This window comes from Leucoraja erinacea, chromosome 4, assembly GCF_028641065.1.
Source record: "Leucoraja erinacea ecotype New England chromosome 4, Leri_hhj_1, whole genome shotgun sequence".
Taxonomy (NCBI): domain Eukaryota; kingdom Metazoa; phylum Chordata; class Chondrichthyes; order Rajiformes; family Rajidae; genus Leucoraja; species Leucoraja erinaceus.
Genome location: NC_073380.1, coordinates 98,374,708 through 98,390,951, shown reverse-complemented (window position 1 = coordinate 98,390,951; position 16,244 = coordinate 98,374,708). Strand labels below are relative to the sequence as shown.

The following is a 16,244-nucleotide window of genomic DNA, read 5'->3' as shown; positions in this document are numbered from 1 at the left end:
GTTCCATTCAGGTGGAGCGCGCGGGCGGGCGGGGGCGGCGCCGATGGGCCCGGCCAATCGGACGGACAGGCGTGCAGCGCGGCGGCCAATGGAGGGGCGCGAGCTGCGTGATCAGCGGCTGGCGGTTGGCATGACCGGGCGGTGGGGCCCGCGCTGCCTCGCGCGCGCGAACGAGCCAGCGCCTCCCGGGGATGTGTGGGCTCTTGCCTGCTCCAGACCTGACTCAGTCACAGCACATGCCCTGACTCACCACGCACCATAACCATGCACCACAGAAACAAGTAAACAACTGCAAAGAACAAAAAGCACCACGTCTGGTTGAACAAACAAGGGGACATGATTTGAGAATTAAGGGACAGAAGTTTAGGGGTAACATGAGGGGGAATTTCTTTACTCAGAGGGTGGTAGCGGTGTGGAATGAGCTTCCAGTGGTGGAGGAAGGTTCGATTTTATCATTTAAAAATAAATTGGATAGGACGGGAAAGGAATGGAGGGTTATGGTCTGAGTGCAGGTAGATGGGACTAGGTGAGAGTAAAGGGCCTGTCCCACTTGCATGTGTCTAGCGTGACCAAAGTTGGTGGCTTGAGGCGTACGGCCTCGCGGGGCCGGTCCCACTTCCAACCGCGGAGTCGTCTGGAGTTGTGCGGGGCTGGTCCCGACATCATACTCACCAATCGGCTGGGCAGGAGGTGGGCCGACTGAATTTGGACGTGGCACGGCGGTGGGTGGTTACGTCATCACGCAATGGCACACTGGGCGGTGACGTCATCGCGCAAAGCCACGCGCTAGGTGTACGCCGTCAAGACGCTGCATATTCCCGCCGAGGCGCTGCGTACGGCCTCAATGCGGCTGCGGGCCGACAGGCCATTGCTGCGCGGAATTTTTGGACAGTGTCAGTTTTTCGGAGCACCGCGCGATGTCGGGACCAGCCCCGCACAACTTCATACGGCTCCGGCAATCCAAGTGGGACCAGCCCCGCGAGGCCGTACGGCTCAAGCGACCACGTTGGGTCGCGCTCGCCGCATGCTGGTGAAACAGGCCCTTAAGTGATCGGCGCGGACAAGAAGGGCCTTCACACAGAGAGTGGTGAATCTCTGGAACTCTCTGCCACAGAGGGTAGTTGAGGCCAGTTCATTGGCTATATTTAAGAGGGAGTTAGATGTGGCCCTTGCGGCTAAAGGGATCAGGGGGTATGGAGAGAAGGCAGGTACGGGATACTGAGTTGGATGATCAGCCATGATCATATTGAATGGCGGTGCAGGCTCGAAGGGCCGAATGGCCTACTCCTGCACCTAATTTCTATGTTTCTATGGCCTGTTTCCGTGCTGTAATTGTTATATGGTTATTTAGACATGCAGGGAAGGAACTGCAGTCCCGCTGAATCACTCCAGCTTTTTGTATCTATCTTCAGAACTTTTCCAAATTACATTGATATGAAGAGAATATGACTCAGGAGAAAGAGCAAATTAAAGGATAATCGAGAAAGGTTTAGATAAATTGAAATTGTAACCTCAAAATTAAGACAGGAAGCTTTATTTTCTAGCGCTAAGTGTGTGCAAATCATTTTTATTTTCATAATAGAAAACCATGGCCAATTGGGTCACTCTAGAACATCAACAAGGCTGTGAAGGACCCTTCGAAACAAAGAACCACAAATGTTGGTTTACAAAAAAAAAAGACACCAAGTGCTGGAGTAACTTAGCGGGTCAGGCAGCATCTCTGGAGAACATGGATTGGTGACGTTTCTGGTGCAGACCCTTCTTCACATTCTTGCTTCAGACCCTTGCTTGTCAGTTGCCATCCACTGCACCAGGTTCCAGATCTATCTGGTTCCCAGCTACAGGATCTCTCTTGCCCCATTACTGGCCAGACTTTTTAAACAGGTCTTATGGCCCAACCCACCCATCCTGACCAAGATGCCCCATCTAAGCTAGTCCCATGTGCCTACGCTTGATCCATATCCCTCTAAACCTTTCCTTTCTCATTTCCTATTTTATGACATTTTCCTATTTCCGATTTGATGGATGGCTTTGCAGGAATCAGAAAATGATGTGCAATTATGCTTCTGAAGCAGTTGCTGACTAATAATGTTATTGTCAAGGGACCTTTAGGGAGTGTGACCATAAAGTGTACTATTTTACCTTTGGATTTGAACAATGTACAATTAGGGCCTTTAAAGTAGCAAACGGAGATAAAAGATGCCAGAGTGTTTAATCGTCATATGCATCCAATCAGAACAATGAAACTCGTACTTCCTGTAGCTTTATATGTAAAAGAAAATGTGTGTGTTTATGACTGTGTTTATAGTTTGTTTGGTTGTTTGTCTTTTTGCACAAAGTCCGCGAGCATTGCCACCTTTCATTTCACTGCACATCTCGTATGTGTATGTGACAAAAAAACTTGACTTGACTTTAAAGGCACATTGAAGCCACAACATGACAAATAAATATACATAAACAGTAATGCAATAACATCAGTTATACGAGGTAACCAAACAATAATAGTTTAAAAGATTAAATACATAGTGCAACCTTGTACAAAGTCCATACTAGTTTGGTACTGAAGTAGGCTGTAGTTAGGATTGTGAAAGGTGTTTCGAGGACCCAATGATTGATGCAAATAAACTGTTCTTGAACCTGGAGGTCACAGTTCTCAGTCTTCGGTATCATCTCCCCAATGGTAGCTGTGAGAAGAGAGCATGGCCAGGGTGGTGGGGGTCTGATGATGTTAGCTGTTTTCTTGATGCAATACTTCCTGTCGATCCCTTCAATGGTGGGGAGGTCAATACCTGTTATGGAGGACAATTGCCACCACTTTCTGTAGCCCCCTTCGTTCTTGGGCTTTCGAATGACCAAACCATGCCGTGATGCAACCAGTCAGTACACCCTCCACTATAACTGCAGAAATTCGATACAGTATTCGGTGACATGCTGAATTTCCAATTCTTCTAAGGAAGTAGAAGTTTTCTTTGTGATTTAATCAACCTGCTGGGCCCAGGACAAATCATCCGAGATGTGCACTCCAGGAACTTAAAGATGTTGACTCTCTTCACTGCCATTCCACTGGTGAAAACAAATACATGGTTTCTCAGGTTTCCCTTCTATTAAGGTATGTTGGGAGATTTAACTGTCTTTGATTGGGAGAGTACATGTGACAATGGATGGGCAAAGGTTAGCATTTAAAGAAATAGTGCACGAGAAGCAAACAAATATTTCTTCCTTTTAGGCAGAAAATCACAAAAGGAAAATGATTACTCAGCAGCTGATTAGATAAATTAAGGATAAGTGTTAAATTAAAAGAAGTTTTGGTGAGTTGCCAGAATTAGAAGGGGACCGGCATTGGGAACATTCTAGAATTCAACAAAGGAAGACGAGGAAATTAATATGCAAAGGCAAGAAGAATGTGAAGCTACACAGGTAAGAAACATAAGAAGAGTATAGGGACTTTTATCAGTATTTAAAAAGTGAAGCCAATTATGAGCCTTACTAGCAGAGAATTTAAAATGGAGATTGAAAAGACTAGGCTTGTATTCACTTGAGTTTAGAAGGATGAGGGGTAATCTTATAGAAACACATAAAATTATAAAAGGACTGGACAAGCTAGATGCAGGAAAAATTTTCCCAATGTTGGGTGAGTCCAGAACCAGGGGCCACAGTCTGGCGGCAAAAACAAGGGGGCAGATTATTATCTCAATGGGGTTAGGTTAGGTAAGGGGGAGGTGCAGCGAGACCTGGGCGTCCTTGTACACTGGCCACTGAAAGTTGGCTTACAGGTACAGCAGGCAGTGAAGAAAGCTAATGGAATGTTGGCCTTCATAACAAGAGGATTTCAGTATAGGAGCAAAGAGGTTCTTCTGCAGTTGTATAGGGCTCTGGTGAGACCACATCTGGAGTATTGTGTACAGTTTTGGTCTCCAAATTTGAGGAAGGTCATCCTTGTGATTGAGGCAGTGCAGCGTAGGTTCACGAGATTGATCCCTGGGATGGTGGGACTGTCATATGAGGAAAGATTGAAAAGACTAGGCTTGTATTCACTGGAGTTTATAAGGATGAGGGGGTTCTTATAGAAACATATAAAATTATAAAAGGACTGGACAAGCTAGATGCAGGAAAAATGTTCCCAATGTTGGGCGAGTCCAGAACCAGGGGCCACAGTCTTAGAATAAAGGGGAGGTCATTTAAGACTGAGGTGAGAAAAAACTTTTTCACCCAGAGAGTTGTGAATTTATGGAATTCCCTGCCACAGAGGGCAGTGGAGGCCACGTCACTGAATGGATTTAAGAGACAGTTAGATAGAGCTCTAGGGGCTAGTGGAGTCAAGGGATATGGGGAGAAGGCAGGCACGGGTTATTGATAGGGGACGATCAGCCATGATCACAATGAATGGTGGCGCTTGCTCGAAGGGCCGAATGGCCTCCTCCTGCACCTAGTTTCTACGTTTCTATGAGATAAGAAAATGGCAGAGGAATTAAGCTGTTAATTTGCATTTGTCTTTATGTAAGGATACACACAAAACCTGCTGGACACGTCAGAGAGTCATGAATCTAGCGAATATGAGGACTGAAGGAACGAAGTAATGGTCAAAAAATAGAACAATAGATTCTGTGAGCTTGTAGGCTAATAATCTCCAGGATCTCATGATCTACAGTACATCCCAGAGTTTTAAAAGAGATGGTAGTTATCATCTTCCAAGCATTTGTCTCTGGTCTCTGCTTGTAAAGGGCTCATACTTGGCTTCACTTTTTAAAGTATTTATAAAGGTTCCCATGATTTGGAGCGAAGCAAATGTGGCCCCACTATTTAAGAAAAGAGGAAGAGAAAAACAGAACTGCTGACCCATGACAGTGGCCGGGAACGTGCAAATTATAATTTATGGTCTTTTATGTCGAAAATATTAAACAGAAACAATGGCTTTGAGCAGAGGAAATCTTGTTGGAAATGTATAGGGTCTCTGTGAGATTGCACTAGTGTACAATTTGGTTTTCTAACCTAACAAAGGATGTGCTTGCCATTGAAGAATTGCAGTAGCTGGTTCTAAAGGTGATTTTGCCAATATGAGTTGAGATTTAATAGACTGCAACTGTTTTTTTTCTTCTCCTAAGTATAGAGAATGAGAAAAAACAAATAAAAATTCTTGAACAGCTTGGCAGTCTGGATGCATGAACGGGACAGGCCATGTTGGACTAGGATGTGAAGAGGTTTCTTCGCTGACGGTGGTGAAGCTGTAGAATTCTCTGCCCTGGATGCCTGAAAGCTCAGTCACTGTCAAATTAAAGGAAAGTCGTGAATTTATGCAGTTAACAGATGTGGGAAAGTGCTGAAAATGACACTGCGGTGGGAGATCAGCATGGTTTTGGAGAATGGCCAAAGGACCCATTCTAATCCTGTTTCATATGTCTTTATCAATTCAAAGAATTCTAATAGATGAATTAAACATGATTTTTGTTTTCCATGGATCCATATCTCTTCTCAATCATTATTATTTTCTAAGTGTCTTAATACAATCTCCCCGACAGTTGATGACACCAACAATGTCACAATATCAAGTTAATGGTTCCCTGTTTTCTCTTATCCTACTTCCTTAAGCAGTGCTTACCTCTAATGGCAGGAATCAATAGAATTTTGGAAGATGCTAATCAGAGCATCCACTACCTGAATTGTCAATAGACAATAGGTGCAGGAGTAGGCCATTCAACGCTTTGAGCCAGCACCGCTATTCAATGTGATCATCCCCAATCAGTACCCCGTTCCTGCCTTCTCCCCATATCGCCTGACGCCGCTATCTTTAAGAGCCCTATCTAGCTCTCTCTTGAAAGTATCCAGAAAACCGGCCTCCACCGCCCTCCGAGGCAGAGAATTCCACAGACTCACAACTCTGTGTGAAAAAGTGTTTCCTCATCTCCGTTCTAAATGGCTTACTCCTTATTCTTAAACTGTGGCCCCTGGTTCTGGACTCCCCCAACATCGGGAACATGTTTCCTGCCTCTAACGTGTACAAACCCTTTATAATCATACATGTTTCAATAAGATCCTCTCTCATCCTAAATTCCAGAGTATACAAGCCCAGTCGCTCCATTCTTTCAGCATACGACAGTCCCGCCATCCCGGGAATTAACCTTGTAAACCTACGCTGCACTCCCTCAATAGCAAGAATGTCCTTCCTCAAATTAGTGGACCAAAACTGGACATAATAATCCAGGTGTGGTCTCACTAGAGCCCTGCACAACTGCAGAAGGACCTCTTTGCTCCTATACTCAATTCCTCTGGTTATGAAGGCCAACATGCCATTCGCTTTCTTCACTGCCTGCTGAACCTGCAAGCTTACTTTCATTGACTGATGAACAAGGACCCCCAGATCCCATTGTACATTCCCTTTTCTCAACTTGATACCATTTAGATAATAATCTGCCTTCCTGTTTTTGCTAACAAAGTGGATAACCTCACATTTATCCACATTAAACTGCACCTGCCCATTCACCCAAACTGTCCAAGACACCCTGCAATCTCATAGCATCCTCCTCACAGTTCACACTGCCACCCAGATTTGTGCCATAGAAACATAGATAATAGGTGCAGGAGTAGGCCATTTAGCCCTTCGAGCCTGCACCGCCATTCAATATGATCATGGCCGATCATCCAACTCAGTATCCTGTACCTGCCTTCTCTCCATACCCCCTGACCCCTTTAGACACAAGGGCCACATCTAACTCCCTCTTAAAAATGAATTGGCCTCAACTACCTTCTGTGGCAGAGAATTCCAGAGATTCATCACTCTCTGTGTGAAAAATGTTTTTCTCATCTCGGTCCTAAAAGATTTCCCCCTTATCCTTAAACAGTGATCCCTTGTTCTGGACTTCCCCAACATCGGGAACAATCTTCCTGCATCTAGCCTGTCCAACCCCTTAAGAATTTTGTAAGTTTCTATAAGATCCCCCCTCAATCTTCTAAATTCTAGCGAGTACAAACCAAGTCTATCCAGTCTGTCTTCATATAGTCCTGACATCCCAGGAATCAGTCTGGTGAACCTTCTCTGTACTCCCTCTATGGCAAGAATGTCTTTCCTCAGATTAGGAGGCCAAAACTGTACGCAATACTCCAGGTGTGGTCTCACCAAGACCCTGTACAACTGCAGTAGAACCTCCCTGCTCCTATACTCAAATCCTTTTGCTATGAATGCTAACATACCATTTGCTTTCTTCACTGCCTGCTGCACCTGCATGCCTACTTTCAATGACTGGTGTACCATGACACCGAGGTCTCGTTGCATCTCCCCTTTTCCTAATCGGCCACCATTCAGATAATAGTCTACTTTCCTGTTTTTGCCACCAAGGTGGATAACCTCACATTTATCCACATTATACTGCATCTGCCATGCATTTGCCCACTCACCCAGCCTATCCAAATCACCTTGCAGCCTCCTCACAGCTAACACTGCCCCCCAGCTTCGTGTCATCCATAAACTTGGAGATGTTGCATTCAATTCCCTCGTCCAAATCATTAATATATATCGTAAATAGCTGGGGTCCCAGCACTGAGCCTTGCGGTACCCCATTAGTCACTGCCTGCCATTGTGAAAAGGACCCGTTTACTCCTACTCTTTGCTTCCTGTCTGCCAGCCAGTTCTCTATCCACATCAATACTGAACCCTTAATACCGTGTGCTTTAAGTTTGTATACTAATCTCTTATGTGGGACCTTGTCAAAAGCCTTCTGAAAGTCCAGATATAACACATCCACTGGTTCTCCCTTATCCACTCTACTAGTTACATCCTCGAAAAATTCTATAAGATTCGTCAGACATGATTTACCTTTCATAAATCCATGCTGACTTTGTCCAATGATTTCACCACTTTTCAAATGTGCTGCTATCCCATCTTTAAGAACTGACTCTAGCAGTTTCCCCACTACCGACGTTAGACTAACTGGTCTGTAATTCCCCATTTTCTCTCTCCCTCCCTTTTTAAAAAGTGGGGTTACATTAGCTACCCTCCAATCCTCAGGAGCTACTCCAGAATCTAAAGAGTTTTGAAAAATTGTCACTAATGCATCCACTATTTCTGGAGCCACTTCCTTAAGTACTCTGGGATGCAGCCTATCTGGCCCTGGGGATTTATCGGCCTTTAATCCATTCAATTTACCTAACACCACTTCCCGGATTACCTGGATTTCACTGAGTTCCTCCATCTCCTTTGACCCACGGTCCCCTGCTATTTCCGGCAGATTATTTATGTCTTCCTTAGTGAAGACAGAACCAAAGTAGTTATTCAATTGGTCTGCCATTTCCTTGTTCCCCATGATCAATTCACCTGTTTCTGACTGCAAGGGACCTACATTTGTTTTAACTAATCTTTTTCTCTTCACATATCTATAAAAACCTTTGCAGTCAGTTTTTATGTTCCCTGCCAGTTTTCTTTCATAATCTATTTTCCGTTTCCTAATTAAGCCCTTTGTCCTCCTCTGCTGGACTATGAATTTCTCCCAGTCCCCTGGTAGGCTGCTTTTTCTGGTTAATTAGTATGCTTCATCCTTTGCTTTGATGCTATCCCTGATTTCCCTTGTTATCCATGGATGTACTACCTTCCCTGATTTTTTTTTTTTGCCAAACTGGGATGAACAATTGTTGTAGTTCATCCATGCAGTCTTTAAATGCCTTCCATTGCATATCCACTGTCAACCCATTAAGAATCAATTGCCAGTCTATCTTGGCCAATTCAAGTCTCATACCCTCAAAGTTACCTTTCTTTAAGTTCAGGACCCTTGTTTCTGAATTGACAATGTCACTCTCCATCCTAATGAGAACTCAACCATATTATGGTCACTCTTGCCCAAGGGGCCACCTACAACAAGACTGCTAACTAACCCTTCCTCATTACTCAATACCCAGTCTAGAATAGCCTGCTCTCTCGTTGGTTCCTCTATATGTTGGTTTATAAAACTATCCCGCATACATTCCAAGAAATCCTCTTCCTCAGCACCCATGCCAATTTGATGCACCCAATCTATATGTAGATTGAAGTCACCCATTATAACTGTTTTACCTTTGTTGCACGCATTTCTAATTTCCTGTTTGATGCCATCCCCAACTCCACTACTACAGTTAGGTGGCCTGTATACAACTCCCACTAGTTTTTTCTGCCCCTTAGTGTTTCACAGCTCTACCCATATCGATTCCACATCCTCCAAGCTAATGTCCTTCCTTTCCATTGAGTTAATCTGCTCTCTAACCAGCAATGCTGCCCCACCTCCTTTTCCTTTCTGACTATCCCTCCTGAATATTGAATATCCCTGGATGTTCAGCTCCCAGCCTTGATCACCCTGGAGCCATGTCTCCGTGATCCCAACTATATCATAGTCATTAATAGCTATCTGCACATTCAACTCATCCACCTTATTACGAATGCTCCTTGCATTGAGACACAAAGCCTTCAGGCTTGTTTTTACAACACTCTTACCCCTTATACAATTATGTTGAAAAGTGTCCCTTTTTGATTTTTGCCCTGGATTCGTCTGTCTGCCACTTTTACTTTTCACCTTGCTACCTATTGCTTCTACCCTCATTTTACACCCCTCTGTCTCTCCGCTCACTCATTTAAGAAACCCTTTCCCTTTAACTCCACCCTCCACTATCCCATTTAACACCCCACCTTTGTTCAGTTTAAAACCACACGTGTAGCAGTGGCAACCCTGCCTGCCAGAATGCTGGTCCCCCACCTGTTAAGATGCAATCCGTCCCTTTTGTACAGTTCCCCCTTACTCCAAAACAGATCCCAGTGATCTAAGAATCTAAATCCCTGCCCCATGCACCAGTTCCTCAGCCACCCATTCAGGTCCCGTATCTCATTGTTCCTGCTCTCGCCAGCACGAGGAACTGGAAGCAAACCGGAGATAACAACCCTGGAGGTCCTGCTTTTCAGCATTTTTCCGAGCTCTCTAAAGTCACACTGCAGAATATTCATCCCCTTCTTTCCGACATCGTTTGTGCCGACATGCACTACCACTTCTGGCTGCTCACCTTCGCCCTTGAGGATTTTCTGCACTCTGTCCGTGACATCCTGGATCCTGGCACCAGGAAGGCAGCACACCATCCTCGCATCCCGTCTGTTGCCGTAGAAACTCCTGTCTGTACCTCTCACAATGGAGTCTCCCACTACAATGGCGTTGCCTGACTTTGGTCTATTTGGTTTTGGCTCAACAGCCCTATTTGCATCGCAAGCCAGTCCGCCGCTCAGTGTAAAAACGTCCTCAGTCCCGACAGCTTCTAAGTCGGTGAACCTGTTCACAAGAGGTACAACACCCGGGGACGTTGGCATTCCATGCTTCCCTCCCTTTCTCACCGTCTCCCACCTTCTCTCTTCCAGTACCTTAGATGTAACAATCGTACTGTAGGACTTGTCGAGGAAAGACTCCGTTTCTCGGACGAACCCGAGGTCATCCACTTGCTTCTCCAGTTCCCCAACACGGTCTTTCAGGAGCTCTACCTGGATGCACTTCTCACATTTGTAGCAGCCAGAGGCACCAGCGGTGTCCTTGACCTCCCACATACTGCAAGCATCACACTGAATCAGCTTGCCTGACATCTCCTTCTTTCGTCTCTCCCTCTCCAGCGTGCCTCTCCCCAATAGCCGTCTTGTTTATATTGACTGATAAATTGCCTAATTTACCAATTTACAAACCAAATTCCTCAGTTTTCAACTGTTTTCCCCCCTCTGACTCACTTCTAACTCTCCTCCCACTTGGGCTAGAGCCAATCAGTGTTTTATCTTGCTTATCTTCTCCTGCTGTTGCTTCCAAATTCACAGCAGCTCTGAGTCATCTGCAAATTTGCTAACATTGCTTTGTATCCCTTCATCTAAATCATTGATGTATATTGTAAATAGCTCCGGTCCCAGCACCGAGCCTTGTGGTACCTCATTAGCCACTGCCTGCTATTCTGAAAGGGACCCGTTAATCCCTACTCTGTTTCCTGTCGGCCAACCAATTTTCTATCCATGTCAGCACTCCGCCCCCACCCAATACCATGTGCCCTAATTTTGCCCACTATTCCCCTATGTGGGACCTTACCAAATGCTTTCTGAAAGTCCAGGCACACTACATCCACTGGCTCTCCCTTGTCCATTTTCCTAGTTACATCCTCAAAAAATTCCAGAAGATTAGTCAAGCATGATTTCCCTTTCATAAATCCATGCTGACTCAGACCGATCCTGTTACTGCTATCCAAATGTGTGGCTATTTTATCTTTTATGATTGACTCCAGCATCTTCCCCACCACCGATGTCAGGCTAACTGGTCTATAATTCCGTTTTATCTCTCCCACCTTTCCTAAAAAATGGGATGACATTAGCTACCCTCCAATCCACAGGAACTGATCCTGAATCAATAGAACATTGGAAAATTATCGCAAATGCATCCACGATTTCTAGAGCCACTTCCTTAAGTACCCTGAGATGCAGACCATCAGGCCCTCGTGATTCATCAGCCTTCAGTCCCAGCTGTCTACCTACCACCATTTCCCGCCTAATGTGGATTTCCTTCAGTTCCTCTGTCAACCCCATATCCTCTGGCCACTAGTACATCAGGAAGATTGTTTGTGTCCTCCTTAGTGAAGATGGATCCAAAGTACCTGTTCAACTCATCTGCCAATTCTTCGTTCCCTATATTAAATTCACCTTTTTCCAGTCTTCAAGGGTTCAACTTTGGTCTTAACTATTTTTGTCCTCTTCACATACCTAAATAAGCGTTTTCTATCCTCCTTTATATTCTTGGCTAGCTTACTTTCGTTCCAAATCTTTTCTCCCCGTATTGCCTTTGTAGTTATCTTCTGTTGCTCTTTAAACATTACACAATCCTCTTGCTTCCCGCTCATCTTTGCTACATTGTACTTCTTCTCTTTAATTTTTATACTGTCCCTGACGTCCCTTGTCAGCCACGGTCGCCCCTTACTCCAGTTGGAATCTTTCTTCCTCTTTGGAATGAACTGATCCTGCACCTTCTGTATTATTCCCAGAAATACCTGCCATTGTTGTTCCACTGTCATCCCTGCTAGGGTATCTTTCCAGTCAACTTTGGCCAGCTCCAACCTCATGGCTCCATAGTCCCCTTTGTTCAACTGTAACACTGACACCTCCGATTTACCCTTCTCCCTCTCCAATTGTAGATTAAACCTGACCATGTTATGGTCACTACCTCCTAATGGCTCCTTAATCTCAAGTTCCTTTATCAAATCTGCTTCATTTCATAACACTAAATCCAGAATTGCCTTCTCCCTGGTAGGCTCCAATACAAGCTGCTCTAAGAATCCATCACGGAGGCACTCCACAAACTCCCTTTCTTGGAGTCCAGTAACAACCTGATTTTCCCAGTCTACCTGCATGTTGAAATCACCCATAACAACCGTAGCATTACCTTCACTACATGCCAATTTTAACTCCCGATTCAACTTGCACCCCATATCTAGGCCACTGTTTGAGGGCCTGTACATCCCAATAGGGTCTTTTTATCCTTACAATTCCTTAATTCAATTCACAATGACTCCCCATCTCCTGTTTCAATGTCACCCCTTGCAAGGGACTGATTTTCATTCCTCACCAACAGAGCTACCCCACCCCGTCTGCTCATCGGTTTGTCTTTTCGATTAAAGGTATAGCCTTGAATATTCAGCTCCCAGCCCTCTTGCAGCCATGTCTCTGTAATTCCCACAACATCATACTTGCCAATTTCTAACTGAGCCTCGAGCTCGTCCACTTTATTTCTTATACTCCGTGCATTCATACACAACACTTTGTCCTCCGTTTTCACCTCCCCTCTCACAATTGGCCCTGACCTTACTCTCTTATCCCTTCTCAAACTTTCCTTTCCATTAATTTGGGAGTCTTTGTAATTTTTCCTGTACTCACTTCCCCTTCAACTCCATCTTTATACTTCCAATTTGTCAATCCCTCCCCACTATACAGGTCACCCCTACAGTCATGTCGTCATATACACCAACAACGGAACAATGCAATTATTATTCGCAGCGGAGTAACAGGCAAAGGCAATACACACAGATTAAATATAATAAACAAAAAACCCCAATAAATTAACAACCACGGTAGTGCAGCGGTAGAGTTGTCGTCTTACAGCGCCAGAAACCCTGGTACGATTGCGACTACGGGTGCTGTCTGTATGGAGTTTTACACTCTCCCCGTAACCGCGTGGGTTTTCTCCAACTCCAAAGTACAAGATTGTAGGTTAATTGGCTTGGTATAAGTGTAAATTGTCCCTAGTGTGTGTAGGATAGTGTAAATGTGCGGGTATACAATACAATTTATTTATCGTGTGGACCCCGATGAGGTCCAAACGAAATGTCGTTTCTGCAGTCATACATACAAAACGAAAAAGACCCAAGACACAACACAATTTACACAAACATCCTTCACAGCGCACCTTCTCCTCGCTGTGAAGGCAAAAAAAAAACATACCTCTCCCCTGCACTGGTTGGTGCGGACTCGGTAGGCCAAAGGGCCTTCCTTGCTATATCTCTAAACTAATAATATACTAAACAATACTTGTGCAAAAAAACCTGCAGTCGTTAGTGCAAGTAAAGTCTAAAGAAGTTCATAGTTGAAGTTAGTATTGTGTGATTGAACCTGATGATTGCTGGGAAGAAGCTATTCTTGGCCAGGTGATCACGGTTTTCAGACTCCTATACTTTCTTCCTAATATGAAATGAGAGCATGGCCAGAGTGATGCGAGTCCTTGATGATATTGGTTGCCTTTTTGAGGCAGCATGTTCGATAGATTCCTTTGATTGTGGGGACGTTAGTACCTGTGATGGACTCGGCAGTGTCTACCATTCTGTCATCTTCATTCCTGGATATTCGAGTTGCTGAACTAGATCTTGATACAACTGGTCAGTATGCTTTCTACCATACACCTGTGGACATTCAAGAGAGTATTTGTCGACATACTAAATCTCCTCAATATTTTAAGAACATAGAGGCGTTGATGGGCATTTGTGATTACATCAATGTGCTGGGCCCAGGACAGGTATTCAGAGATGTGCATGCCTAGGAACTTGAAATTGGTCTCTCGCCTACACTAACCCATCGACAATGACAAGTTTGTGGATCCTCAGCTGTCCTCTTCTAAAGGTAACTGTCAATTCCTTGATCTTGCAGATGTTCAGAGCAAGATTACTCTTCTGGCAACATTCAATCAGAATTTAAATCTCCCTCATGTACCCTGACTCGCCATTACCCGTTAGTCATCCAATAGCCACTTCTTTCAAAACTTTGAAATGCAGATCATCTATTGGAATTTGTTATACACTAATCTCAAACCTCTCACCTGAAAGTACTTTGCTCTATACCCTGGTGTATAAGCCTGCCTCCTTAAATGTATAAACTGCTCTCTGTCGCCCTGGATGAATACATTGTTATCTATTCACCTAGGTGTGTATTTTGTGCACTACTCATTAACTCCCCGACTCAATAAATTGCTCTCTACTCACTGGCTGCAAATGCTGCCTTATATACTTCTGCATGCATTTAATACTGTGTCCCTTAATAAATGTACTCTGTCCCCCAGCTGCCTATACTGCTCTCTATCCAGTGTTTGTGTTGTGGTCTCTGCAGTCTGTCTCTGTGTATGGGTATCTAACCCCTCTGCTGTATGTACAGTCCCTTTGGTATTGGTATTGATTCATTATTGTCACGAGATAGTGACATTTTTGACTTTCATGCTGTCCAGTCAAATCATACTAGACATGAGTACGAAAAAAGACACACACATAACGAGCAGTGAAAGAAAAAAATAATCAGAGAGCAGAATAGTGTTACAGCCACAATCAACTGGTATCTGTGTGGTTATCTTGGGACATTAACTTGGTCTGGCTGTTTAGCTCGCTGGCTGTGGATAGATACCTCACTCTATTCAATGAGCTGAATGGCCAATCTGCACCCCTAGTGGATGTGCTGCTCTCTGTTCCCTAGGCTGACAATTTCCACAAGTTCTCACCTTTACATAGTCCATCTCTGACTCTTCTCTTCCCACAGTGCAAAGGATGATCCAGGTGAAACACTGATTCACTTGCACTTCTTCCAATCTAGTGTACAGTGCTCGATGCTCAAAATTAGGTCTCCTCTATATCTGAGAAATAAACAGATTGGGTAACCAGTTTGTGGAGCACCTGTGTTCTGTTCATCAGGGAAACCCTGAGCTTCGCCATTTATTTCACCATCCCACACCCCTTCTGACCTTTCCTTCTGCCTTCAGGATTGAAATGCAATGCTTGCTCGAGGAACGGCATCTTATATTGTGCTAGGACAAATCTTCAACTTTAGAAACTTACCTTTTCATTCTGTGTTCATTGGAACTGACCACTTCTCTGCCACCATATTGGTTGTTTAAATTTTTTTTTTATTTTTAGTACCGTTTGGAATTGGGAATCACCTAGGACTGTTTGTTAAGGCACATCAGCCAGCAAATTTCCATTTGCACTGCAATGTGTAAATAAGGTGGAATTTCAGTTATGTGTCATTATTGATCAAAGGCAGACTTGCATGTCAAAGGCAGATTTGCACGTCTGAAGAAGGGTTTCGGCCGGAAACGTTGCCTTTTTCCTTCACTCGATAGATGCTGCTGCACTCGCTGAGTTTCTCCAGCTTTTTTGTGTACCTTACATTTCTTTCGTTCCTTTCAAACATAATGCATGGTGCTTCCAGTAGAGCTGCTGTCTTATGGCTCCAGAGCCCCAGGTTTGATCCTAACCACCAGCGCTGTCTGTGTGTAGTTTGCAGTTTCCCTGGTGGGCATGTCCTACAACCTTTCAATGAGCAATGTATTACTCAAAGAAGCTTATCCTGATTTTAACTGCCACCTAAACTAACTTTGAATCATAGCACCATTTAGTATGGAAACAGACCCTTCAGCCCAACTTGTCCATGCCGACCAAGATGTATCAAATCAGCTAGTCCCACTTGCTTGTATTTGACACATATCCTTCTAAATTCTTCCTATCTATGTTTCTAAGTGTTTTTTTTTTTTTTTTAAAGCTATCATAGCATTTGCTACCTGAACTCCCGGTGGCTCAGCACTTCAACTTCCCCTCTCATTCCCAATCCGACCTCTCTGTCCAGGGTCTCCTCCATTGCCAGAGTGAGCAACACCGGAAATTGGAGGAACAGCACCTCATATTCCGCCTGGGTTGCTTGCGTCCGGATGGCATGAACGTTTAGTTCTCCCAGTTTTGCTAACCCTTGCTGTCTC

At 44.4% G+C, this 16,244-nt stretch overlaps 1 protein-coding gene across 2 annotated transcripts; it reads right to left on the bottom strand.

The window, feature by feature from the left end:
- Positions 1–1,551: 1,551 nt before the first annotated feature.
- Positions 1,552–16,244, bottom strand: LOC129696715 (uncharacterized). 2 transcript variants are annotated; one of them, XR_008723389.1, is made up of 2 exons: positions 14,994–16,244; positions 1,552–3,063 (listed from the first exon to the last, which is right to left on the bottom strand). XR_008723389.1 is itself a non-coding variant. In XM_055634843.1 (2 exons), the coding sequence occupies exon 1, from the start codon at positions 10,574–10,576 to the stop codon at positions 9,650–9,652; it is 927 nt and encodes a 308-aa protein (XP_055490818.1). In that variant the 5' UTR covers positions 10,577–14,975; the 3' UTR covers positions 1,552–3,063; positions 4,990–9,649. The 2 variants fall into 2 exon arrangements, 1 of the variants encoding a protein (XP_055490818.1); XM_055634843.1 differs by lacking the exon at positions 14,994–16,244 and adding an exon at positions 4,990–14,975.